The 26,638-nt window shown below is 42.2% G+C and overlaps 1 protein-coding gene across 2 annotated transcripts in view; it reads left to right on the top strand.

Annotated features, from left to right (window-relative positions):
• Positions 1–26,638, top strand: part of EVL (Enah/Vasp-like) — a 188,087-nt gene that overhangs the window by 146,955 nt on the left and 14,494 nt on the right. The window contains exons 4-9 of one of the 2 annotated variants that reach the window (XM_089522526.1): positions 3,997–4,060; positions 9,175–9,242; positions 12,811–13,698; positions 20,213–20,433; positions 24,240–24,355; positions 24,977–25,037. In XM_089522526.1, coding sequence (XP_089378652.1) covers positions 3,997–4,060; positions 9,175–9,242; positions 12,811–13,698; positions 20,213–20,433; positions 24,240–24,355; positions 24,977–25,037 — 1,418 coding nt within the window. The remainder of the gene's footprint in view (positions 1–3,996; positions 4,061–9,174; positions 9,243–12,810; positions 13,699–20,212; positions 20,434–24,239; positions 24,356–24,976; positions 25,038–26,638) is intronic. The other variant, XM_089522528.1, reaches the window with a different exon arrangement.

Consider the following 26,638-nt stretch of genomic DNA (forward strand, 5'->3'; position numbering starts at 1 on the left):
ACTAACCAGGCCTGGCACTGCTTAGCTTCCATGATCAGATGGGATCTGGTGCCTCTGCCTTCTTACTCGTGCTAAATTAGGGACAACCCAGATTGATTAACCATAACTTGCCATTACTGTACATCCAAACTGGGGCACTGAATTTGAAGCAACTTAGTTTATGATAGGATTTTGTTAATCTGAACAAAATATGAATGTTAAATTTATTTGCTTGTAACATTCACAGTTCTAAATTATTGAAATGCATTTTACAACATCCATTATCTTAAGGTACACTTTTTATTAATATTTTGGTATACATTTTGATCCAAGGACAGAATTGCAAAACTCAGAGAAGTGCAAAATACAGAGGATAACTGTGTTCCATTTGGTACATTGCTCCAGAAGGTTTGGAGCAGGTCACTGTACTTCAAAGTGCAGACTGAACAAATCCATTGAGCATCCTTAGCTGTGAGGGAAAGGTTTGGAGCAGGTCATTGTACTTCAAAGTGCAGACTGAACAAATCCATTGAGCATCCTTAGCTGTGAGGGAAAACAGTTAAACTAGTTTGGGATATATAACCTTACCCACCAAGTTTTCCACAATCCTCATTTGCCTTTCCTTGAAAACATGAGATTGGGAATTCTGGGCTTTATAATTAGGGTTGCCATAAGTCAGGACCTCCAAACCGGGACAAATGTAGGACAACCTTTTCAAATGTAGGACACATTTTATAAAAATTGAGGACATGCGAAAAAATTGATGCTTTTTAAAAATATAAATGCATGTTTCTTAGGCATCATCAAAATGGAGGACATTTGGGCATTATTCCTAGACGGATGGCAGAAATGGACTTCCTTTTCTGCCCAAACCACCCCCCTCCATTCCAAAACATACACAACAGCACATTTGGGCACTTCACGTGGCTTTACTTAACATGGCCTCTTGCATATTTCAGAGGCTTATTCCATAATCAAACCCCTTGAGTTTAACACTTAGCATGATTTAACATGGCTATGCATACTGAACATGACAATTCTGTTGCCAATGACGTCACAAACATCAGCTTTTTTCAGGGTTTCTTTACAGTTTAATGTTCAGTGCAACCATGGCAGACCAGTCAACACACTGCTATGTCTTGTTTCATGGGAACATTGTTACTATTAATGCAGAGGGGACAGATTCCGTCCGAGATTATGTGATCTGTGTCTTAATACTCCTCCTAGTTGTAACACTGATTGCAGTTGTAATGAAACTCTTTAGCCTTCTGGAGAAGAAGAAAGGTAAGGTTGCCCTTGGCGGGATACAGACGGGCAAAAAGGGGTGTGTTCATGACGTCATGAAGGTAGAGCCTTCAGACGGCCCTTACCTGAATGCTGCCATGAACACGCCGCCCGCACGCCCCAAGTGGGAAGAAGCGGCATTAAAAAGGTGCTGCTTTTCCCGCTTCTTTTCTGTATACTGCGCAACTGTGCAGCTCCGTCTATAAGCTGCTGCACTGGTACGCCAGAATTGTTACGCTGCTAATTTAAGTTGCCCATTTAAAAGCTCCGAGTCAGCTGCGTCGCATAATGAGTCGGGGTCCTGGAACATGCGCAGTTTGCACCGAGGCTCTAATTAGAGCGTCAGATGCCATGCAGATGTGGAAGCTGCAGCACAGCTGCACTCTATTTTAATGCTCCTAACCCTAACCCTAGAGCAACATGTACGCATGCGCTGCTAGAATTGGGGAAAGTTTGGAATTTAAAGTGAACCCCTACACACATTCCTGTGCCATTTTCACCTAACAATAAAAAACCCCTAAAACTTTAAATATTTACATATGTACAAGGGAGGTGATGGGGGATGGCAGGGGGACAGCGGTGGCAGCGGCGACAGCTGTGGCTGTGCATTGCAGATTCAGCAAGAGCACGGGGACCAAAGGAGAGGAGGCATCCATGATGCTGGTGACATTGGCAACGTGCAAGCAGACAAGGATGCCAACACCAGCTGATCACCAGCTGGCAGGAGACCACTATTGTTCTTGGGCAGGGCGGGGAAAAAGTTTTAAAGGGGCTTGAGCGCTTTAAATGTGCACATAAGCTTTCTGCCGCCGCTGCTGAGCGCCGCAGCTGCGCAGCTGCGCATCCGCCAGCCGGCCGTGCAGAAGCTGCCTCTCTCTTTCCAGCGTCCTCCAAGGTGGCGGTTTGGAAACTGCGGGTCAGAAACGGCCCCAGGTGAGGCGTCTTCACTGCCCCCCATGTGGAAGCCCCATCCACCTTAGCCACGCCCTCGGGGCGGGCGGTCTGGAGGCTTCGTATTCAGCAGAATACACCTCCAAGACGTCTTCCCCTGCCTGTCTGTATCCCGCCATAATTTCCCAGTTTGGGGCGGTCCACACGGTCCAGCCCTGGTTTGGCCCTTCCCCCCGAGATTCCCCCCCCCCGCGACGGACGCCAGGCAGCGGGGGCCTTTTCCCCTGCCTGGCCACCTCTGCCGGCCAGGGAGGCGGCTTGGCTGGGGAAAGAGCCTTTCCTCGGACAACATTTTCAAATGTAGGGCACATTTTTTAAAAATGGAGGACACGTGAAAAAATTGATGATTTTTAAAAAATGTAAATATAAATACATGTTTCTTAGGCATGATCAAAATACACTTTAAAAATACACTTAAGAAAAATAAATATTGCAAAAATACACTTTAAAAATACATTTAATTAAAATAAATACTGGGGAAAATACACTTTAAAAATACATTTAATTAAAATAAATACTGGGAAAAATACACTTTAAAAATACATTTAATTAAAATAAATACTGGAAAAATACACTTTAAAAATACATTTAATTTAAATTAAATACTGGGGGAAAACACTTTAAAAACAGCACACTTAACCAAAATAAATACTGTAAATGGGCACCCACCTCCTCCTCTTCCTCCTCTTCCTCCTCCTCCTTGGTGCCAAAAAAGGGCAAAGGAAATGGCCCTTTCCTTCCCCTCTGGCTGCAGCCCGGCCCAACAGAGGAGGAGCTCCTCCTTCGGAGCCTGGCTGGCCAATGGGGGCAGACTGGGGCTGGAACAGCCCAGCCCCCTGCCAGCCCTCACAGGCTCCAGCCTGGAGAAGGGGCGGGCTGTTCAGCCCCAGACTCTGAGGAGGAGGTCCTCCTCATTAGCCCTGTGCGCGGCCCTGCAAGTGCAGAGGCCTCATCTTGAAGGGAGGGTAGGGCAAGACAAAGAGCCCTTTCCCCTCCCTCTGGCCCAGAGTCCTCCTCCGCTCTGCCTCTTCCTCCTCCTCCTTTTCTGAGGCTCTGCCTCCTTAAGGGGCCAGCTCCTATTTTAGGCTGGCGCGCGGCAAGGGCCAGGGTCGCCGAGGAGGAGGAGGGGGAGGGTGGCCAGCCAGCCACGCGCGGCCCTGAAAGGCAAGGGGGACGCCTGGGGGAGGAGGAGGAGGAGGAGGTTGGAGAAGGAGGTGGAGGCGGGTGGCTGGCTGGCTGGCCGGCTGCATGGGCGGCCAGAGGGAGCGCGCAGGGGGCAGAGGAGGAGGAGGCGGACGCGGAAGTGGGTGGCCGGCCGGCTGCATGAGCAGCCGCGGCCATAAAGAAGGCGCGCATGGGGGTGGAGGTGGCTGCAGGCGGGGCAGACCCGGTTTTGGCACAAAACCGGACCGTGACCGTGCCAGCACCCCCAAAAGCGGGTTTGGCACGCCTGCAGCCGGGTTATGGCATCCCTATTTATAATCCTAAACTCATGGTTTCACCCTATGTGATGTTTCCTTTAGTACAAGCATCTTAGTCCATAATGTTCATCCTGTGGCATCTGTTAATGGTTGTGGAATACACTATATCTTTCTTGGCTTTTAAGTCATCAACAGCAAGCAGCTGCAGAAACAATATCCATTGATATGACATTGTGTTCTGGCTGGCCAGTGGATAATACTCCATTTTAATTAGTCCTTGAATAAATACTTCTTCTTTGGTCTCCTAAAGATGTTCTTATCACCTTGGCACTGATTACTGTATTTTTCAAATATCTTCTAGGTCCAACGACTCAACGCCAGGTTCAAAATGGACCTTCTCCAGATGAAATGGAAATTCAGAGAAGGTAAGAAGGAGCAAAATTCTGTTCAGAAGGTGTGTAGCTGTGCAGATTCATTACAGTTTAACAATTTGAAGACCATATCAGACTTGGCACAGTTGATAGAATGTTTATCCTATCGAATTTGATGGTTAATTTTAGTTACTTTCAGTGTTTACAGTCCTCATCCATTAAATCCAGAGTTTTGGCAGCCTATGGTCATGTGTTGATCAAAACATTTACCAGTTGTGATTGTAGCAGTGTGAACTCTTTCAATTCCATTCTGTAGTATGAGACTCAGCAGGAAAGATTCCTCAACATCAAGGTCATTTTATATCAGCATTGGATGTTTACATGTTGTTGCTATTCCTGACCAAGATATGAGTTAGACAAGCCTGCAAGCACAGTAGTGTTTTTGGTTTTCTAACAAGCCTCCTTCTCTTCCTATTTCTCCTCCATTCATTGAGGTGCTGCTATAATTGTGGCGCCAGAGTCTATGTATCATACACAATTTACAGTGCAGCCTTTTGAGTAGCTTTACCATTTTGAGTAGCTTTACTGCTGCCCCTCTTCTTACTTGTGTTACCATTGTTATTGCAGCTGTTGTCCTTAACCTTTTCTTGGAGTAGTATGGGTAGTAAAATCAAATGGTTTGAATGACCAAGATCAGTTGTTCTTTATATTAGATAAAGACATGGTAGGGCATAGCAGTGAATCTAATGTGAGGTCAAAGACTATCCTCATAATGTGTTGCTGGGTTTATTTCTTACCTTCTTAAGAAAGCTTAACATATTGGACATATTGTGAGATGAAGTGGTAGACTGATTGTAGGTTGTATGAGGTATGATATGTGATGTATGAAGATGTTGTTTTTGATATGAATGGAATATTGTATTTTAAATTGTTCAATAAACTTTAATTAAAAAAAGAAAGAAAGAAAGCTTAACATACTGGACAATAGAAACAATAGTAGCAATAGAAAATCATGTTCTGTGGAGCACATTCTGGCAGCTTTATCTACCATAGTAAATGCGGCTTGCATGTAATTTTGACTCCTGACTTCAGTTTCTGGAGGGGTTGAAATGGCCTGTAACTGCCCCAAAAAGCACATGAAGGTGCAGTGGGGGTCATCTGGATGGATATGATTTGGGAATGGCTTTTTTCAAAATGGCCACACTTGTTTTTGAAACACCCCACTTAAAACAAGTGCAGCCAACCCCGTAGAATTTCTTTGCTTTTCCAGAACCTTCTGGGGGCATGCTTGGACATTATGTTTGGGGTGGACATGTTTTTAGTATGGGGCCTATCAAATGTCTGCACTACATTTGACATCAGGGCAGTAGGGTTTAGTGTCCAAAAATGGTGGGTGCAAACCTCTGAGGTTCTAAGAGGGTAAGTAAAAGGTATATGATTCACTTCACTGGTAATGCACCCACATTTCAGTGGTCCAGATAAAATGTGCTTTTTTAAAAGTATGTAATGTTTATTTTTATTGTTTTTTGTGGGTTTTTCAGGCTATGTGGCCATGTTCTGGAAGAGTTTGTTCCTGACGTTTTGCCAGCATTTGTAGCTAGCATCTTCAGATATTTTTATTGTATTTTTATTGTTGTAATTATTTTAATTTTTAATGTTTTAAGAATAATGTTTTAAATGAATTTATCTTTCATACTTCGGCCATATAATGAGAAGACACGACTCATTAGAAAAGGCAATGAAGCTAGGGAAGATGGAGGGAAGTAGAAAGAGAGGAAAACCACATGCCAGATGGATAGACTCCATCCATGGGCCTGAGTCTGCAGGACCTGAGCAGGAAGATAGAGGATAGGGAGGCTTGGAGACATCTCATTCACAGGGTCGCCATGAGTCAAGATGGACTCCAAAGCAGCTAACAACAATAACAACAATCTTTCAATGCTTCTGTACTTTCTAAAAAAACTTTTGTACTTCATATACTTTTAGATGTTTTAACCTATATTATAAGGACTTCTCTTTGGGAGAAAAACAGGATATAAATCAGTCAGTCAATCAATCAGTCAGTCAGTCAGTCAAACAAACAAACAAATAAATAAGGCACTTTATTAAACAGAATTCAGTCATGAGATTTAAAGGTCCAGATATTATTTCCATTTCCATGCTACATATTACAGTTCATCTTTATCTCAATTTGAAGTATTTGTGTGATGCTTCTATAAGCTGTGTTAGCCATATTTTGAGTGAAGTTAGGCATAAGCAACATAATATATGAACCAGCACTTGCATATCAAGGTAGTGGTGTCATTAAAAAAAAAAAAAAGAGTCCACACCTTTGGACTTTGGACACTTACGTAAATGTTTTAAAATGTTTAAAAATGATGAGAGTTCAGGAGAAAGTCTTTGAAAACCACAGTTTTCAACTCATTCATAATTCTGGATTTATTCTGTGCAAAATCATGTGTGGTTGTTTTGCACATAAAACAGGATTTTTCTGTTCATAAAGCAAAATTTTCAGTGCTGAAAATGCTGTTTCTTGTATTTAAAAAATGCTCTTTTCTGAGCAGAAAATGCTGTTTTCTGCAAAACAACCGCATATATCCAATCAATATTTGATCAACAAGAATTCTTTGACTTATTCAATTTTCTTGCTGTGTAGAATGAATTTTTGTATATCTTCTATGGCCATTTTTTGTTTGTTTGTTTTCTTGATGTTCAGCATTAAGCCTACCTTGACATTTTCCTCCTTGGCCTCCTTCAGTAATTGCTCCAGGTTTTTGTTGTTTTCTGCTAGTAGTAGACTCAATAAAATCAAATAAATCAAAATAATATAAACATGTTTTACAATTCCAGCCAGATATTTCACTGAAGTATCTCTGGAATTCAAAACCAGTAGCCATTCTAATACTTCAGGAGTGGGCAGTTTCCTGGGATTGAGGGTTGCATTATACTTCACTGAACCAACTAGGCTCTTCACTGCTAAGGTTCCTGACACTATTGCCATCACTGCTGAAATTTGACAGCAACTGTGATTATTCTCTGCGATGCAGAAGAGTGTTCAAGTGTGCTGTCACCCCATATATCCCTGCCAGCCTTCAGGGCAAATAATTTTCTTCCCTTCGAGAAGGGAAGACTACAGAAAAATATCTGGATTCTTCTCTTGTGATTTGTTTGCACCAGGGCTGGTTTTTGGCAACAGGGTTCTCTCAGCTGATGAATCAGTACCATGCTGCATCTACACTGCAGAATTAATGCAGTTTGACACTGCTTTAACTGTCATGGCTCAATGCTGTGGAATCCTGGGACTTGTAGTTTGTTGTGTCACCTGAGCTGTCTGACAAAGAAGGCTAAATATTTCTCTAAAGTACAAATCCCAGATTTCCATAGCATTTGAGCCATGGCAGTTAGAGTGATGTAAAACTTCATTATTTCTGCAGTGTAGATTCATTCTTGTACTATGCAGTTTCAGTAGTGGCATATTGGAACATTGGGAGATACAAAAAAATCACTTTGAGGGCTGCAGGCTACCAATCACGTGTAGTTAGGGTTGCCATATCCCGCCCCCCGGCGGGACAATCCCGGTTTGGGCGGTGCCATCCCGGTCCCGGTCCGGTTTGGCGCCCAAACCGGGACGGCCCCGCCCACCGCGGCCACCTCCGCCGCCGCCGCGGCTCCAAGGCCTTTCTGAGGCCTGGGACAGAAAAGGAGGGCAGCGAGGCCTGAGGCGGAGGAGGCTGCAGGGAGGCGGCGCCTCTTGGGCGCAGCCGCGCCAACCTCCCCGCCTCCCTGCAGCCTCCTCGCCTCCTTCCTGGCCTCCGCGGGGGCCAAGAAGGAGGCGAGGCCGGGGCGATCGCCGCCGGCTTCCTCGCCTCCTTCCTGGCCTCCGCGGGGGCCAAGAAGGAGGCGAGGATCGGGGCGATCGCCGCCGGCCTCCTCGCCTCCTTCCTGGTCCCTGCGGGGGCCAAGAAGGAGGCGAGGCCGGGGCGATCGCCGCCGGCTTCCTCGCCTCCTTCCTGGCCTCCGCGGGGGCCAAGAAGGAGGCGAGGATCGGGGCGATCGCCGCCGGCCTCCTCGCCTCCTTCCTGGCCTCCGCGGGGGCCAAGAAGGAGGCGAGGATCGGGGCGATCGCCGCCGGCCTCCTCGCCTCCTTCCTGGCCTCCGCGGGGGCCAAGAAGGAGGCGAGGATCGGGGCGATCGCCGCCGGCCTCCTCGCCTCCTTCCTGGTCCCTGCGGGGGCCAAGAAGGAGGCGAGGCCGGGGCGATCGCCGCCGGCTTCCTCGCCTCCTTCCTGGCCTCCGTGGGGGCCAAGATGGAGGCGAGGATCGGGGCGATCGCCGCCGGCCTCCTCGCCTCCTTCCTGGCCTCCGCGGGGGCCAAGAAGGAGGCGAGGCCGGGGCGATCGCCGCCGGCTTCCTCGCCTCCTTCCTGGCCTCCGCGGGGGCCAAGAAGGAGGCGAGGATCGGGGCGATCGCCGCCGGCCTCCTCGCCTCCTTCCTGGTCCCTGAGGGTCCCAGGAACGAGGCGAGGCCCCGATCCTGGCCTCCGATCGTGGCGGGGCCCAGGCGGGGAGGGAAAGCCTCCTTAATTGGAGGCTTTCCCTTGCCGCTTGGCCTCCGCTGCGATCGCAGTAAAATGTAGGACAGAATTTTCAAATGTAGGACACACTTTTCGTGTGTCCTACATTTGAAAATTTTGTCCTACATTTTTCCCGGTTTCGAGGTCCGGCACTATGGCAACCCTACGTGTAGTCAACCATTGCAATCCATCCTTGTACAAAGCAATTTCAATACTGCTAAATGCAGACTTCTTGTGTTTGAAAAGAAAGAAACTTTGAGTTGCTTTAGATAACAATGACTAAAGGCACCGGCCCTTTATGCTCAGCTAAAAGCAGATTGTCTCCTACGGAATTGAGATTTTCATGTACCGACCTTATTGCTGGACTAAGACTCCATGTACCACAACTCACAGTGAGTGAAATTAGATAAGGTTACTGTCTTGGTCAATGACAACCAGTTAAATATGAAAAAGTTATCATTTTAGCAGTTTGGATTAGTAGCCCAAATTCTAAATAAAGTTTCAATTTCTAAATTAGGCCTTTCTCATTCTAGAGAGCATTTGCTAACAAGCAATTGTAGGAATGGAACTGAACTCTTTTAAATCTTTTCTTGTAGGCAAGCAATGGAGCAACAGCAGCAGCAGCAGCGCCAAGAGTCTCTGGAAAGAAGAACCTCTACCACAGGCATGTATCTTGGTTTCATAAGCAATACAAACCCAGAGTTTCCCCTGCTTGTCTCCTCTAACTCTTGGCTGCTAATTGTGCTTTTATGGAAACCATTTGGCCTGTGATGCTTTGCTGTAATTACTGTATTTTGTGGTTTGAAAAATACTTCAGTCAAACAGCAACGGTGGTGCATAATGGCATATAGAGGGATACTCTTGCATAGATATTGTTGATGCTCAAAAACCCACCTCAATATGCAATGCACTTTCAGATGGTTCTCATTTTTTGTAGGATTTACACCCAAGAAATTAAACTGACTCTGGTTTAAATCACTACGGGTGTGAATGGAAAGCTGACATTGGTTACGTTGCATTTGTCTTTCTCAATCTGCCTTAGCTTGTTGACATGGCACAAATAATATGGGAAGGGCTCATTTTAGCTTCATGTCTGAAAACACTGTAATGTCATAAATGCTGTTATACAAATGGTTGCGTTTTCTTGGGGTTGCGCAAGGTGGGAATCTACTCGGGATCCATGAGTCCAGTTAAACCATTGTAAACTGTTGTGCAAGCAGTTGTGCTATTTAGGAGATTCTGTAAGTATGTTCCTGAGCCATGGGTGGGATGTTGGATCAATTGTTGAACAGCAGGAAACTACACAGCCATACTACTGTTGCATGATCAACAGTTAGTTCAACATTTGAGTTCAACAGTGAGTTTCAGTATTGATACACAGGGATAATTTTTCACCACACAACTGATGAACAAAATCCTGGGCTTAGTCTTGTTGTCACACACCTGCATTTCTGTAGAGAAACAGAAAAGATGCTTTAAATAGCTCTAGATCAAAGGGCATTTAACATTTTACTTGACCAGTCTGATTGCTCTTTCTTTCCAGTGTCCACATGGGGGAGGAGTATGACATTGTGAGGTTGTGATTCTCCACATAAGTCCCTCTGAAGCATGGATAGAGATGTAGCTCAAATTTCCAGAAATCGGGAGGAAGGAGGTCAGCTTATTTTCTTAGAGGGGAAAGCAGGCATTTTCAGAAAAATAGGGAGGAAATAGATATTAGCATAGTTTTTGTGGGTTTTTCATGCTATGTGGCCATGTTCTAGAAGAGTTTATTCCTGACGTCTGCTGGAACATGGCCACATAGCCCGAAAAACCCACAAAAAAACTGGATGCAGGCCATGAAAGCCTTTGACTTCACAGATATTAGCATCTTTCACAAAGTAAAAATCACTTTGTTACTTTAGGAATATATAATGTATTATAGTCATATTATGATATATTTATACACATATCTGGCATAAAATTATTGGTTGGCATCCTATTCAGCAATTAATGAGATTGTAAGCCAGGCTTAGGATCTTGTAACTTTTAGTGTCATTAACAAACAAATGTCATTAACAGTCATTAGGGACATTAATAACCAAACACTATCTTTTCTGCCAGCCCACACTCCAGCTGAAGTGAACAGGTTCTAAGGCACCACAGATTGATATCCTGGAAATGGATGTCTGCAGTGCTCTCCTAACCATGGGGTGCATTGAGAGAGGCAGTTGTGGGAGCTGCATCCCACAACCAAGAAAGCACTATAGACATCATTTTCTAATGCCACAATCTGCAGCACCTCAGAAAACCTTTGGTTGGGTGCTGGCAGACTGAAAAGCTAGATTTGGAGGGTAGCATTATCAGACAGAGCTACGATAACAGAACTCTAGAATCATAATTACCTCTGATGATCTGGATTCTCATCCATCACATTTGATGTATTAAAAGTGCAGATCAGCCAGGCAATAGGTACAAAGTGAATAGGCACAAATGGAGCTGAAGCTCCTGACCTGTAAGGAACCTCTTTGATTTTTCCACTTTAATATATTAAGAGGTAGCATAAATAAATAAATAAATAAAAATGAGATAATCCATCAGCCTTGGTAAAACAGAGAAAATTATTTTGTCTTCTCTAATCATTCATAGTGTCAAGCACACAGAAATCATTGGTTCATTTCCATAAAATGAAGTGAGAAAAGCACACCAAGGCACGGGACAGATGGGCGCGATAGGGTGCCCTCGTCATGTGCAAAGGGCGACGCTTCCAGATGCCCCTCACATGTGACGAGGGCGTCAAAATGGTGGTGCCCTGTACAGATGGACGCCACCATTTTGATGGACAGACGCTTAGCATCCGCACGGCATAGCACCATAATGGCATTGCGAGCACGCCACTGGCGCACTGTGGCGTCATTATGGCGCCACAAAAAGAACCTGCTTTTTGCGGGTTCTTTTTGCTGTGTGAGGAAGCCGCACAGTTTGTCCACTGCAGCTTCCTCATGCCACAAAACAAGGCATGGGCAGACTGCCCTTTTTGGGCGGTCTGTACCAGGCCCATGGCAATTGAAATGATCGGATATATTGTCTTACATAAAAGTATTCCTGTTATATAGTTTTTAGAAATAATTTTGGGAGCAGCAAATATGTAAACACCTAGTCTTAAAACATTTTACTGTTCATTCTAAAAGTAAATATTCCAAAATCCATTTTTCTGTTGTTTTCCATTTTCAATCCCCCCCATTTATTTATTTTAATTTATTTATTGTTTGCACATGGGCCTTTACATCTCTAAGCCTGGCTCTTCTGGCATGGAGATGAACTACATTATATTCTTTCCTTTGCAGTCTCCTTATTATTGGCAGCCATATCCAGTATTGGAAGGGAGTGAGAAGCAACCATACAGAAGTGGCAACCATACCACCAAACTAACACAAGGATTAATTTTGCTCATAGTGAACCGTTGCTTGCATAGAGATGTTTCTCTACATTGCATGGCTGTAACCCAGTCTGGTGATCTGTTTATCAGTTGCTTTTTTCTTGAATATTCAGGAGCTCATCTGTAAGTCACATAATTCCATTGGTAAGATCACAAGGGCAGCGCTGGTAATTTACCAGACTCCCTTGAACCAAGTGAATGGCCTGGATATACTTAGGAATTATGAAGAAGGTAAGGATCTCTCAAGTGCTTGAATGGGAGACCACTGAGTTCTTCAAACAACTGTGACCCATGACAATGAGCTATGGAGGATTCAATAAATAGAACACTGTCTTAACTTTTTAAAAAATCCACCTGTGGAATGAGGAAAATCAGAATCTGAATTGGATACTACCATTATGAGATCACCAAAATAGCATTAATAATGCAAGCTTTTGAGACTTCAAACACTCACCATCAGGCTTGGCATTGCAGAACTTGGTTGCATAGAGTCTTGAAAAGTGGATGTTGAACAAAAACTGTTTGGTCCTTGGTTTGAAAATATAAAAATCACCAGGCTAGGGCAGTACTTTGTTGTGCGTTGACTTTTCCACTAAAAGAATTAGCAGCTTCCTGGCTTTGTCTGGGCATTCTTAATAGCTATGTCTCCACTAATTTTTTTTTAAGTATTGGCTCTAGTTTTATTTTATACTTTATTTTATTTCTTCATTTTTGTCTTTTTCTAATTATGGTACTTTTTAATCATTCCACAATATCAATCCATTTTATTCTTTCCCCTTTTCCTTTTCTGTCCTTTGTTTTGTTTTGTTTTTAGTTTCCACCCTTCAGATAAAAGTGTCTTCTTCCCCTTTCCACTGCCAGTCTCCTCCTCCAGACTACAGTAACTACCATGCTTCTCCTGGCACTGTTCCTCCACCTCCTCCTTATGCCAAAGTTATCTCATCGGCATCTCCTCCTCTACCTGAGCCTGCTAACAGAGCTTCTTTCAGATCTGCTGTTCCTGGGGCCAGGGAATCCCCTCTGCATTGCCACCGTTCTTCTGCATCTGAGTTCCTGCCACCTCCTGGCCCTTCATTTCACCCAGCCTGGCCAGGGCACAGGACAGTTACACGGAGCACCAAGCAGATCTCCCCATCCCCTCCTCCTGCTCCCCATTATCCATTCACCCCACATCAATCTCTCAGACGTTCTTCTCTCTCATATTCTCCTCAGTCTTCTTCCTCTCCTCCGGTGAACCTTGCACCTCCTGTACCAAAGGGGCTGATACTGCAGCCCCATATTCCAGTAGTCCTTCCTGTAATTTCTGCCCCAAATGGCAGAATCAGAGGGCCTACAGATACAGTGGTCCAAGATGTTTCAGCAAATGTACCTCATCTAGGTCTGAATGGCCACCGTGAAGAACATTTAACCACACAAGTTCCTCTAAACTCCTCTATGACCCAGGTAAAGAGAACAGATGGGTCTTTTTTCTCATATTTAGAAGCAGTGCCTGTTTCGCATCTACCCATTGTAACCAGCCCAACTGGGTCCTTTATACCAGGTTTTTCTCAGCTCTCACAACAGTTGCCTTATTCACCACACCAGCTGTATCCGTCCATGTCACATTTTGTTTCATTACCTCCTCATTATGCTGCTGTGTCTGAAGTGAATTTGTCCAAGAGGACCCCTCCTTACATGACTTCATCAACCATTTCCCATTTGAGTAAGTACTTGGTTTGAAAGAATTATACTTTTTAAAAAAATGCAAGGAAGCCAAGTCCATTAAGAAAATGTCATAGTCCGTGGTCAGGTAGTTATAAAGCCAATGTTGATTTCAGAAAAATGTTTAAGGGCCTGTGAGAGATGTGTGATATAAGCTACAATCCAGAGAACTACAAAATTAGTCTAGTGAAACCACACAAGGAATTTTGAGCTGTATGCCCTATTTAAATGTTTGAAAATGTATTCCATGAAGGGAAGGATCTGCACTGGCCAAGACATTTTGTTGTTTGAGGTGAAGAAAAGATGCTTTTTCCCAATTCCATGTCACCTAAGAGACAGCAGGCTAGTTTAGGAGATGTGGATCAGGACATGTGGGACACATCGCTTTGTCTTCCCATAAAAAGTGATGGCAAGAGGATGTTCACTGTTTCCCTTTCCATATCACACATCATCTGCTACCTGAGGCAACTTCCAAGCCTCATTCTCCCCAGTTACAGGGTAGAGGTATGACGCTGATGTGCGGTTTGCCACCATCTTCAATGAACACCTCAACAGAGCTCTGTTGACTTCAGGAAAGCCTTCCACAGTAACATTACTCCTTAGATTGCCAGTGTAAAAACTGGAAAAGGTTCCTGTACCTTTAATAGTTGTGTAAATGGGGGAATTTCAGCAGATGTTGCTTATTACATGATTGCACGATAACACTTGCTCAATTCCCTCTTCTATACAATAATTAAATGTCCATTTTTCAGTGTGACAACCCCAATTACTTCCACACGCCCTCTCTCATTGAACATGCTTTTGAACAAATGAACAGGACTGTAGTGTAGTGTGGTAGCTACAGGCTTTAAGTGAGTAAGCATCTTGTTAATGTCTAAGTTGTACTGTGAATTCTTGGGGTGATCATTGGAATGAAGGGCCCTGGTGGTGCTGTGGTTAAATGCCTGTACTGCAGCCACTCACTCAAAACCACAAGGTTGTGAGTTCAAGACCAGCAAAAGACTCAGGTTTGCATCCTTCCAAGGTCGCTAAAATGAGTACCTAGATTGTTGGGGGCTTACACATTGTAAACCACTTGGGGAGTGGATAAGTGCACTGATAAGCGGTATGGAAATGTACTTGCTATTGCTATAATATCACTAAATCGAATGGAACTAAATAATACTGACCTTCCTGACAGAGGTGATATATTCAAATACTTTAGATTCCAAAATGGTGTATAAATGCTAAGCCTTGTCATTTTTTTAGTTTGATACTGCGAGCAGGGCTCTGAGAGCTAAACACAGTGCTAATTCCAACTAGAGTAAAACCATGAAAATAAATGGGATTTATGTAAATCGTGATTTGTGTTGGTCAAACAGTCACTCTTACATCTCAGTAAACCACTGCTCAGATGTTGGGGAAGTGGACAGGTTGTGATATAAAATTAGAAGAAAAATCTGCTGTTCAAAGACTTGGGTGGGAGAAGGAGGCAGAGGACATCTGAAGGCGCTTTTGAAGTTGTGACCAAACTTGCTTTGAACTTCAGTGTGACATTCTCTTAAATAAGTGAGGAGAATGCATTGCAGCAGAAGCAACCACAAAGTGACCGCACAGACAGCAGGCTAAGAAATAAAACTCTGAGTGGGGGGGAGGTAAAGACTACATATGTGCATGTATGCAAACTGGAAGTTTTCACTTGAAGGCCTCTGTAGTCAGTTGAATGTAGATCTGTACCAATGTTTTATTGCAGGCTTCAATGAAAAACAGAAGAGTATGCTTTACAAATGATAACCCCCAATTGGGGGAATTTCAAGCACTTTGTCAGATTAGAGATCAAAGTGATTTAACTCAAAAAGAAACTAAAGCTGTAGACAGGAAGAAATTAATCCAGTCATATGAGAAGGAATTCACTTGGGGAAATGTACAGAGGCAGAATGGAAAATCATTGACTGAACAGTAGAATTACTGAAAGTAATTTGTAGGTTATTATAGTCTACAAAGAAGTCTATCATAGACTACAACAATCTGAAGAACAGTCAGACTATGAAGAAAACAAAAAGGCAACCACATTTTTTTAGTTCTGTTTTCTTCGCCATCCACCTATTCCAGAATTGTTCAGGGTAGCTAAGAATCTTCAAAAAAAAGGTTAATAGAAGTATGGAGCTCAGAAATAGGAAGAAATGACCTAAATCCATTTGCTAATCCTGGCTGTTGTAGACACATTGGACTAATTGTTGGACTTTAAATCAACACTTTTGCAAATCCACTGTGTTCAGTGTACCTGCTCTAGCTGTGATCCGACATTGCCAGTATTACAGCTAGTGCTTTTGGTTTCAGTTGCAAATCAAACAAGCTTGACAGGAATTAACATAATCATGATAATAGTTTCAATTTTAAGAACACAGGTAGTGCTCCATTTCAGATACACTCAGCTTCAAAGAATAAAGGGGCAGTGGGGATAGCAGAACTGCATCAAATATTAGAAAATAAGTATTTGTTCAAAATACAGTGCATACATATTAGATCAAATGTCACAGAAAGGCTGTCATCATGCCCCATTTTAAAAAGTAAGAGAAGTTATGTATGAAGTATGTCTGTAACCTTTCAAATAAGTTTACCAGAACTGTTGTCTCTCAGTATGTTTACTGGTTTGGCTGTCTAAACTTAGGAATTTGTGGTCTAAAACTGCCTGTAGACATTTCTCACACCTCATTATTTTGGGGTGGGAGATCAGTTTTAAGCTATCAAATTCAGGAAGTTATTTTTAAAACCATCACTCTTTTCTGATGTTTGTTCCTATAGTGTGTGTTTATGTAAAAGCTATCTTTATAAAGTGACCTAAAATTCTCCCCAAATAATTTCTGTACCCCAAATTGTACCAAGAAAAAATGAGTAAACAGTATTTTTTTCCATAGGAGAAAGTAGTAATGCTAGTACATTGCAATACCTTCATAATCCCCCAAAGTAACAAAGTAGAGATAATCATCCATAACTGTTCTATAATCATGATCGCTACTCAGTCACAATCATGGCACTTTTGTCACGATCATAACTCCCCACCCCATCCTACTTTACCCAGTGTCGGTTGCATGGGAGAAAGAGGTCCATGGGAGGTACTTAGTTAAGTATACTTAAGTAGCTTTAACTAAGTAGCTTATGTAGAATACTGGCCACCATCATTATTTGTAATGTGTAACTTCCAAGCTCTGTAAAGTTGACTAAGCAAGTAGCTATTTACAAACTTGGAATGGATTTAGGTGTAATATAAGGGCCTAAATCAAACTGCTAATTCCAACCAAAATAGATCCATTGACTCAGTGGGATTACGTAGGTGTTGATTTACCATTCAGCAATCAAATTCAGTGAGTTGGAACTAGCAATTGGATGCAAGCCAGATCTCTCTTTTTTGGCATATGTTTAAGGCATGAAATGAGGACTGTTCAATCAAATCAGAGATCTCTATATATAGTTATTTTTAAAAAAATATTTATATTTCACCTTTTATTCCAAGATCTCATGATGTACAATCAATCCGACAAACTTTAAAGCAATTAGGTAGTACAATGCTTTGTTTCCCACAGTGTTAACCAAATGCCATTCAGCCCAACTCGAAGTACACAAATCTTTGGACAAGAAAACAGGCCTTATTGCTTAGAAAATGTGTGGAATCTGATTGTTAAAAGGGGGGCTGTTGGATGAATGCATCTTTCAGTGATTTTAGTCTAAATAACATATCCAGTTTAAGGGATTTTTACCTTTTAACCTGAGATAAAATTCTAGCCCTTTCTTTGAATTAACAATCTTACAGAATATGGAACAGTATTCCATGTTACAGCTGCACATTTAGATTGTCATACTACAACAGATAGTTCAGATAAATACAGAAACTAGTCAAGAGACAATGATTGAAGGGTGGATCAAGATGAAAAACGAAAAGAAATGTTCCAGGTATGATGTTCCAAGTGTGTAATGAGACTGAACAACTCATTTTCCTTTTCCCCAGTGTGGTGGAATACTTGAGCCTGCTGGTTTGCCTGGAGAGTTAATTTATAATTAATCCTGTGACATCTTCATAAATTTGTTTCATAAATCATTAGTGGTCTTTTGGGAAATGTGGGAGATACTGATGCAATCCACCTGTTGAAACATCTGGAGGTCTTTCCTAAAAAGGACAGTTTGAAGGCACAATTTAGGTGTTGCAACACAATCTTTCCAACAGAAATCAATACAGATAAACAATCAGTCCTCTGTATCCATGGATTCTGCATCCACAGATTCCAATTAAAAAAACAGCAAACCTTGATTTTGCCATTTTATATAAGGGACATCATTTTACTATACTATACTGTAATAATGTGACTTGAACATCCATGAATTTTGGTGGGTCCTGGAACCAAACCCCAGCAAATGCAGCAAATAAAAATATTTATCTATTGTAGTAGTATTTCTTAATGATTTTGCTTAATATAATGAGTAATCTTTATGACAGGTATCTATGATGGAAATTCAGGGATTGCTTTGATTGGGGAATATTTTGATGGAAGAAGAAGCAGGTTTCAAGGCAGGCCATTTATCATCAACCAGTGCCTGGTTTTATATCATCTGATTGAGAAAAATAGGGACAGATCTTGTGTGGCACTCTATGGTGCCTTTGATGCTAAAATGACTCTGGGCAAAATTGGAGGCCTCTTTCCTGTACTGTACTTTACTCATACTAATTTCAAAGGTGCACAACAATAATTTCCTCACAGTAAGATGTAATCCACAGGAACAATTACACCCCTGATTTCAGTTAGGAGAAACAGCTATGTATTCTGGCCGTCTTACTGTTCAGTCTTTGTATTAATTGCATGGTACAGTTTTTCTCAAATTCTGATGTTCATCCTCTTGGGGTGAAACTGTCTGACTTGATGTAGAAGACACAATCATCCTGACTTTTTCAGAAGGAGAGGTCTAAGGGAAGCTCTCAAGGCATTTTCAGCATTTTTATTGAGGGGCAGCTTATAGTAAATGATTATTTAGATGTAACATTCCAGTCATCTGCGTTGAAGAGGACCCATACTATATGTTAGTGAAAATGCTAAAAGCTCCATTACTGTTGTTCTTAGCTTCTTTTATCTAAAAGAGGTTCATGTATACCGTCTGTGACAAAAGATTTCCAGGATAAGGTGCTAGCTAGCCCAAATATTACATGATACAAAGTTGTGCATTTATCAAGGCTCCCCCCCCCTCCCGCCCCCCGGAAGCAATAGAGTCAAAATTCTTGAGAAATAGCTTTTTTCTCCTATGCTACATTCCTAATGCCTTTCTTAAAATGGAGGTTCGAGAACAGGTATGGGAAAGGTGTGGCTCCATGGCCATTTTTGTGATCCACAATGGTAAAAAAAAAAAAAATGGGGGGGATGTTTTTGTTTCAGAATGCTCCTGAACACCTTCTGGGGATATGGAGGCATTTTTGCCAAAAAAAAATATTTGCCACAAAATGACCCAATATGACTCAATAAGTTGAGAGTAAAACACAGGGGCATGTAAGAAAGGATCTAAAGGATGAAGCAAAGGCGAACAATGCTAAAGAACTTACAAAATTCCAACAGGCATCACTGTGCTCATGCTAAAGGCTGGATGGATGAAAGAACAGATGAGGGTCAGTGCTTCTAGGACAGAATACACTCTTGCCTTTCACCAGGGGATGGTTTCTTTTTATATACGTATTTATGTCAAAGTGCATGGATAAGTTGAATTTACTGGATTATTTCTCCTCCACCTGGGTAACTATAGCAATATTGGGTTTCTCCATTAGCTCTACTACATCTGGTGTTCTCCAGAGTCAATAGGATAATTAAACAAAGAAACTGGATGTAGCTCTTCAGGAAGATAAAGCACAGATTTTGAGGTGCCAGGCTGCTGAGAATTATATGGAAAAATCAAACTGTTCCAATTATCTTTGTGTTCTAGAAGTCCCTAAACGCCATAGAACCTTCACCTTAGTTCATTAAAATTCTACCATGAGCCTTCAAAAAAAGGAAAATAGCCATTTATCCCTTACTTCCCATATCTCTGTCCTTGTCAGTCACTATTACCTCAATTTTAGTAGTTTTTCTAGGCAAAACTGATAATTTTTACAGTATTCTCCTTCCTTCAGGTTCCATTAATAAAATTACTCCTGAGGTGGCACTGAGCCAGGGCAATTAAAGAGGACTCAAACTGGATTATTTCTTCAGTGTGTTTTGGACCATGGTTGTTTTATTTTCAAACTGTGGAAGCTGGTCTATGGCCATAATAAAGTTATTTATGTTACAATACATGCTGAGATCTTCTTACCAATGTGGTTGTTGGCCATTCTGGCTGGGGAATTTAGGGAATTATAGTATGAAAAGGTGACTTGTCTAAGCTCTGACCGTAATAGCCCTAAAAATGATTCCTTTCCTGGCATTTGTTTTGTCCAGTGGTCACTTTCACAGACAGAAACTGAGGAGGGAAAAGGCATGTGGAAAGCTGTTGTGATTCCTGAGTGATTATTCTTTATGTTTTAGGTCCTGTCCTTCCACCAGGTCATCCTTCTGCAGTTGCTGGACTACCCACTTCGTCTGGTGGACCGCCTCCTCCACCACCACCGCCTCCTCCGCCTACAGGAACTGCACCGCCGCCACCTCCGCCACTGCCAGCAGGTGGTGGGGGGACAAACATTGATGACGGGTCAGTGTCGGGATTAGCGGCAGCTCTGGCTGGTGCCAAACTAAGGAGAGTACAACGGGTAAGGATGCTTGTTGGGCCACAGACAGCTTAAGCTGGGACTGGAAAGCCTAGTTTTTCAGATTTCAGCTCTGCCGTGAATTCCTTAATGTGAACAGGGGACTCTCTCAGCCAGAGCCTTTTCATAGGATCATAGAATTGGAAAAGACCACAATGGCCATTCAGTCCAAACCCGTGCCAAGCAGGAATACATAATCAAAGCACTCCTGACAGATAGCCATCCAGCTTTTCCTCAAAAACCTTCAAAGAAGTAGACTCCACCACTCTGAGGCAGTGTATTCCACTGTTGGAACACCTCTTCTGGTCCAAATGTTGAGATGGAATCTGAATTTAATTGTACTTAGATTAGGCCCATTGAGATCAATAGGACTTATAACTCAATTCCTATTGATTTCAGTGAGTCTCTTAATAAACCAAATGGATAAAAAATATTCCTAAACAGTTTTAATCAGTCCTTTCAAAACCAGGCTCAGTAGGATAATCTGAAGACTGTGTATGTGTTGTGGTTACATGTAGTTCTGTTAGAATAGGACATAGCCATTTAAAACATACAAAGCAGCCTGGGAGTTTGTGATTTTGAGTAAATGAGCTAGACTGCTTATCTTTTCCCTGTTGACCATTATTGTACTGAAGTGCTTCTCTCCAGCTCTCAAACCAGTTGCACATGTGCATTTACCCTTGTGTGTAGAACTCAGCACATTAGTCTATCAGACCACGCTTACCATTTGGATGGTAATTCCCTAAGGAACAAGTGTTTAATTTGGGGGCCATTCTGTCCCCCATACTTTTCAATATTTACATGAAGCCGCTGGGAGAGATCATCCAGAGACATGGGGCACGGTGTCATCAGTATGCTGATGATACCCAAATTTATTTCTCCATGTCCCCGACTATTACAGTGACTAGGGATGGCATCTCTCCTCTGGATGTCTGTCTTGGATTGGTAATGGGCTGGATGAGGGAAAACAAACTCAGACTGAATCCAGAGAAAACGGAGGTACTCGCGATAGGTAGCCCAAGTCCAGGGATGGAGTTTTGTCACCCAGTCCTGGATGGGGTCACACTTCCCCTGAAGGACGAGGTTCGCAGTTTGGGAGTTCTGGATCCATCCTTACAATTGACATCCCAAATAGATGTGACAGCCAAGAGTGCTTGGTATCAGCTTCAGTTGATACGCCAACTGTGTCCCTACCTAGACCGAAAGGACCTTGAAGCAGTAGTACTTGTACTGGTAATATCTTGGATAGATTTCTGCAATGCGCTCTACTTGGAGCTACCCTTGTACCAAATTCGGAAGCTTCAATTGGTTCAAAATGCAGCAGCCAGATTGGTCACCGGAACGTCTAGGTTTGACCATATAACACCAATACTGAAATCTCTTCACTGGCTGCCAATTAGCTTCCGGGTGCAATACAAGCTGTTGGTTATTACCTTTAAAGCTCTATATGGCTCGGGCCCAAGCTACTTGCAGGAGCACTTCTCCCTACACAAACTGCCCCGCACTCTCAGAACATCTGGGAAGTTCTTACTAGAATATTATAATACCAGGTTAATGACAACTTCACATAAGGCAGGGATGGCGAACCTATGGCACGCGTGCCAGAGGTGGCACTCAAAGTCCTCTCTGTGGGCACATGTGCCGTCACCTCAGCACAGAGTTTGCCAGAGTTTGTTACTGGAAAGCCAAAGGGACACGGCACTTCGCAATAAATAAGTGGGTTTGGGGTTGCAATTTGGGCACTCGGCCTCTAAAAGGTTTACCATCACTGACATAAGGCATTCACTGCCGCAGCCCCAAGATTATGGAATGACCTAACGGAAGAGATCCACTTCATTACTACCTTAGAGGCCTTTAAGAAGGCACTCAAAACGGATCTCTTCTGTCGGGCTTATCCACTGAATTCCATATAAAAAGGTTGTGATGAGTGCTCTTCCTTGACTCTGATTGTTGGCTAATGGACAAATTGTAATTTTTAGAGAACTAATAGGTATTCTTGGTAAATTCAGTGTTACTATTTTATTGTTGTATTGATTGTAAATTGTACTGTGTCTTTTAAGGTTGTAATCCCGCCTTGATCCGTGGGAGAGGCGGGAGGTATAAATAATAATAATAATAATAATAATAATAATAATAATTTACTGGGAAACAGTGTGTACACAGTATTTTCCCCTCCATTAAACTGAATTGAATGGGATTCCCGTCTACTATGTAGCTATGGCTTTTGACTGGAGAAGTGGTGATATTCAAGACATATAATGTGTGTGCAAGAAAAAACCTTTCGAAGTTTTTTATTTCTGTGTCCTTTAGCGGATCCCATGTTAAACAGAAAACCCATTCTTTAAAATACACGAGCTCTGGACAGTAAGACTATCTGCTTCTGTGCTATTTACGCTATAAATAGTAGTTGCAACATGGAAGTAGTTTGAGTTTAACTCACTCAAGGTGGATGTTCATATAGATTACTTACAATTTAAATGTTCATTTTATTGCATTCCGTTGTCAGTCTCTGAAAGACATATATTGCATTATTTCACCTCCCCCCTACATTCAGTGATTATTTTTCCATGAAAAAGTTTCCATTTCTTTTTTTAAAATTCATACAATTTATTACTAACACAAAGCTTTAAATTTATTTGAATATAATATTTAAACCACATTAAGTGTGCTTCATTTCTCCTCCAATAATAAAACATTTCAGTTCCAGTATTTACTGAGACAGTTAAACCTTTTTTTTCATTGGCGCTTTTCCCCAACTGCACACAGTACAGTTTGCGGGGGCGGGGGGGTGGCAACCCCAAAAACTATTTGACCCAGTGCATTTGACACCAGGTCAATTAGTGAGGGTTTTTTTTTTTTTGGCCTGTTACTGTTTGCCAAAATAAAGTTGCTTCGGGTCTCTTTGGAGGTATGCTGTTTAAATTATGCATGTACCCTAAGAATCCAGAAGCTGCACCAAAGCTGCACTCCAGTGCTTAGGAACTGAGTGTGGCTTTGGCACGACCTCCGGACTCTTAGGACCCATGCATCATTTAAATAGCATACCTCCAAAGAGACCCGAAGCAGCTTTATTTTGGCAGTCTGTAACAGGCCTTTGTTTTGTTTTTTGTTTTGCGGCTCGCAAGGATCCGGATCTTTGGTAGTGAGAACTACTGATTCAGATTTGCACCGCCGCATCCTCCTTCCTCCCACACCCTCCTCTTCCTCTCCCCCATGCCGCTTCCTCTAGTATCCTCCCTCTTCCTCCTTCTTCATCTTCCTCCTCTTCCTCGCCCCTCTCACAGCCTCCACCGCCATTTCCCACCTCTTCCTTCATCTTCATCTTCCTCCTCTTCCTCACCCCCTTACTGCTGCCAGCACCATTTTCCACCTCTTCCTTCTCTTCCTCGCCTCTCTTTGCCACTGCAGCCAAGTCCCTTGCAGTGTGAATTGCAACAAGCAATTCGATCAGGATAAAGATAGTGGGAACTATGACCGTGATCGATTCAGTGTGGCATCCCCAAGGAGAACCGGATGAGACCCAGGTGAATGAGGCATGGGAAAATTTTCTGATTTAAAATATTCCAGAAAAATGCACGTTGCTACCCAAAACATACACTATGCAACTAACAAACGTACCTTAAAAATAATCAAATGTTATCAAGGCAGCATCAGGAACTGTCGCAGTGGAAACTTCAAACAGTAAAGCAATACCACTCCACTCAAAAACCCACAAACAGCCTCATATTGTTTTTTTATCCATTGTCTTCTTAACTGTCAATTGCCTTTAGTTCCCATGAGTTGTAAAATGCTAATTTCTGTCTTAAAAGCCAGAAGATGGATCAGGAGGTTCTAGTCCCTGTGGAGCTTCAAAGAGTGATGCCAATCGAACAAGTAGTGGAGGCGGAGGGCTAATGGAAGAAATGAATAAACTATTGGCAAAAAGGTTGGTGGTCCTGATTCCTGCTTGCAGTAGCTGAAGAATGATGTGTTTTGCATTATCTGGTAGAAGCATAGCCTCTTCCTGTCTTTCCCAAAAATATAAAGGTCCTGAGAGAGAAGGGAGGGATGGAGTTGGCCCATTGAAGGTCTGAGCCAATCCAAGGGAAACCAAATGCTGATGTCTAATACAGAGAGTGGCTGTCCTTTCAAAGCAAGGATCTGTCCAGACTGTAGGATAATCCAATTTTCTCTCCCTGAGACCCTTGGAGGGACTGGATAGACAGCAAAAAGGGCTAAAAGAAAAGAAAAATACAAAAAAGAAAAAAAAAAGAAACTGTAAATGGATGGAAATCCACTTCTGGTTTTGAAAAACAAGAAGTTTCTTTTTATGTTTTATGTACAAAGGACCATACAATCTATTCAAAAGGTAAATTTCCATTCTAGAGGTGGGAATTCTTGCAAGAGAACCTGCTTTCACAAGACTTCAGGCAGGGCTTATATAGGCGTATATTAGCAAATCTTGAACTCTCCTGGCACAGAGAGGACAGTCCTATATTGATGTTTGAAAAATATGGCAACCTACTTTCCAAGGGACTAGTTTATAGTGTGTGTCTCTCTTTCTAAGGAGGAAAGCAGCATCACAGTCAGACAAACCAGCTGACAAAAAAGAAGAGGAAAGCCAAAATGTAAGTTGAACACACTCTAATGCTGTGAAGTTTGTAATAAGTGTCTCCCAAACCAGCTGTTATATCACAAAGCCCATTGCAATGTGTGTCAGAATGACAGGAAAATGTCGGTTTGTTCTTGATTTGGAGATTAGTATAGAATAAAATGGTTTTACCTGATAAAAAGCAGAATTCTGAAGAAGCGAGAAATCAAGGCTTCCTGTTTAACCAGAGAAAAATGTTGGGAGCAAGGGTGCTTTCTGACAAGAAAAGACCCATGTTACCAACAGACCTAAAAGGTTGGTGTTCTTAAACTAGATGAGTCTTTATATTAGCTTCTCAGATCTGTCACATATTTTAAGAGGGGCCATTTCCAGGTTTCCAGGACTCATGTGCTTTGGGAGGGTATTTCCAGGCCTCAAATGCTTGGAAGGATGTGATAATAGTCATGAAATTTGCTGTCACAGGTAAGTACTTTGCATAAGCTATTTATTTCCTTTTTAAGAGCTTTGCTCCAAGTGGCTTATATTTAGTCCCAGATCAGACATGCTGATTAAACATATATGGTTTCGGGTTGACTGCATCTTTTAGAGTGTGGGAAAGCTACATTTTTGCACTACATGTTCCAGAACCTTCTGCCAACCAGTATGGGCAAAAGGCCTGACGAGAACTATGGGTTTTGGAGAAATAAGATTAATCCTTTGTTCTTGTTCCTGAGCAGCAACAAAACTGGACCCCCCAAACTGCTACAGTCTCTCTTATCTGGAGTTCTCTCTTATCTGGAGTTCTAAAATTCAAAATCCCCCCCCCCCCCCCAAATTCATGCATAGCTATCATAGGTTCGATATACACAACCTTTATTTCATGCACAAAATTTATTTAAAATATTGTGTATAAAATTATGTTCAGGCTGTGTATATATGAAACGTAAATGAATTTTGTGTTTAGACTTGAGTTCCATTTGCCAAGATATCTCATCAGGTATATGTAAATATTCCAAAATCCCCCCCCCCCCCAAAAAAAAAAAATCAGAAATCCAAAACATGTCTGGTCTCAATCATTTCAGATAAGGCAGACTCAACCTGTATTTGGTATAGAATCAAAGCTTGATAACAAGGAGAGGTTTTGTCCCATGCCAAACAACTTGTCTTCTAGGAGAGAAGGAAAATGAGCACAGTTTTAGCTCATTAGTTCAAACAAGCTTGTTACCACACTCACATTTTCAGTTAAACAAATAATTTCTCTTTGACTGACCTGTTTTTGCACTTATTCAATAAAAAGTAACAATTTTAAATTTTTAAAAGAACCAAAACTAAAACAGATAAATTATCTCAGAAAGCATCTTCACTCTTCATTTCATTCCCAAAAGACAAGTTGATAGTACTCTGTGGTTGGCCTGCTGTATTTTCCAGATTTAGACGAAAAATATCTTTGCATTGATGAAAAATACGTTCAATACTTCAGCAAATTACCATTCAGAACCCCTTACCTGGGTTATGATTCCTGTGCTGTCAAATGCAGTTTCAGAGTCAGCATGATAGAACTGCAAGAAAGGGTGAAACTTTATTGACTACAGTCTGTATTCCCTTTCATTGCAAGGGTATGCTGTGTTATTTCAGGTA

Source organism: Sceloporus occidentalis, unplaced genomic scaffold, assembly GCF_023333645.1.
Source record: "Sceloporus occidentalis isolate IW3139 unplaced genomic scaffold, rSceOcc1.0.p SCAF_4, whole genome shotgun sequence".
Taxonomy (NCBI): Eukaryota; Metazoa; Chordata; class Lepidosauria; order Squamata; family Phrynosomatidae; genus Sceloporus; species Sceloporus occidentalis.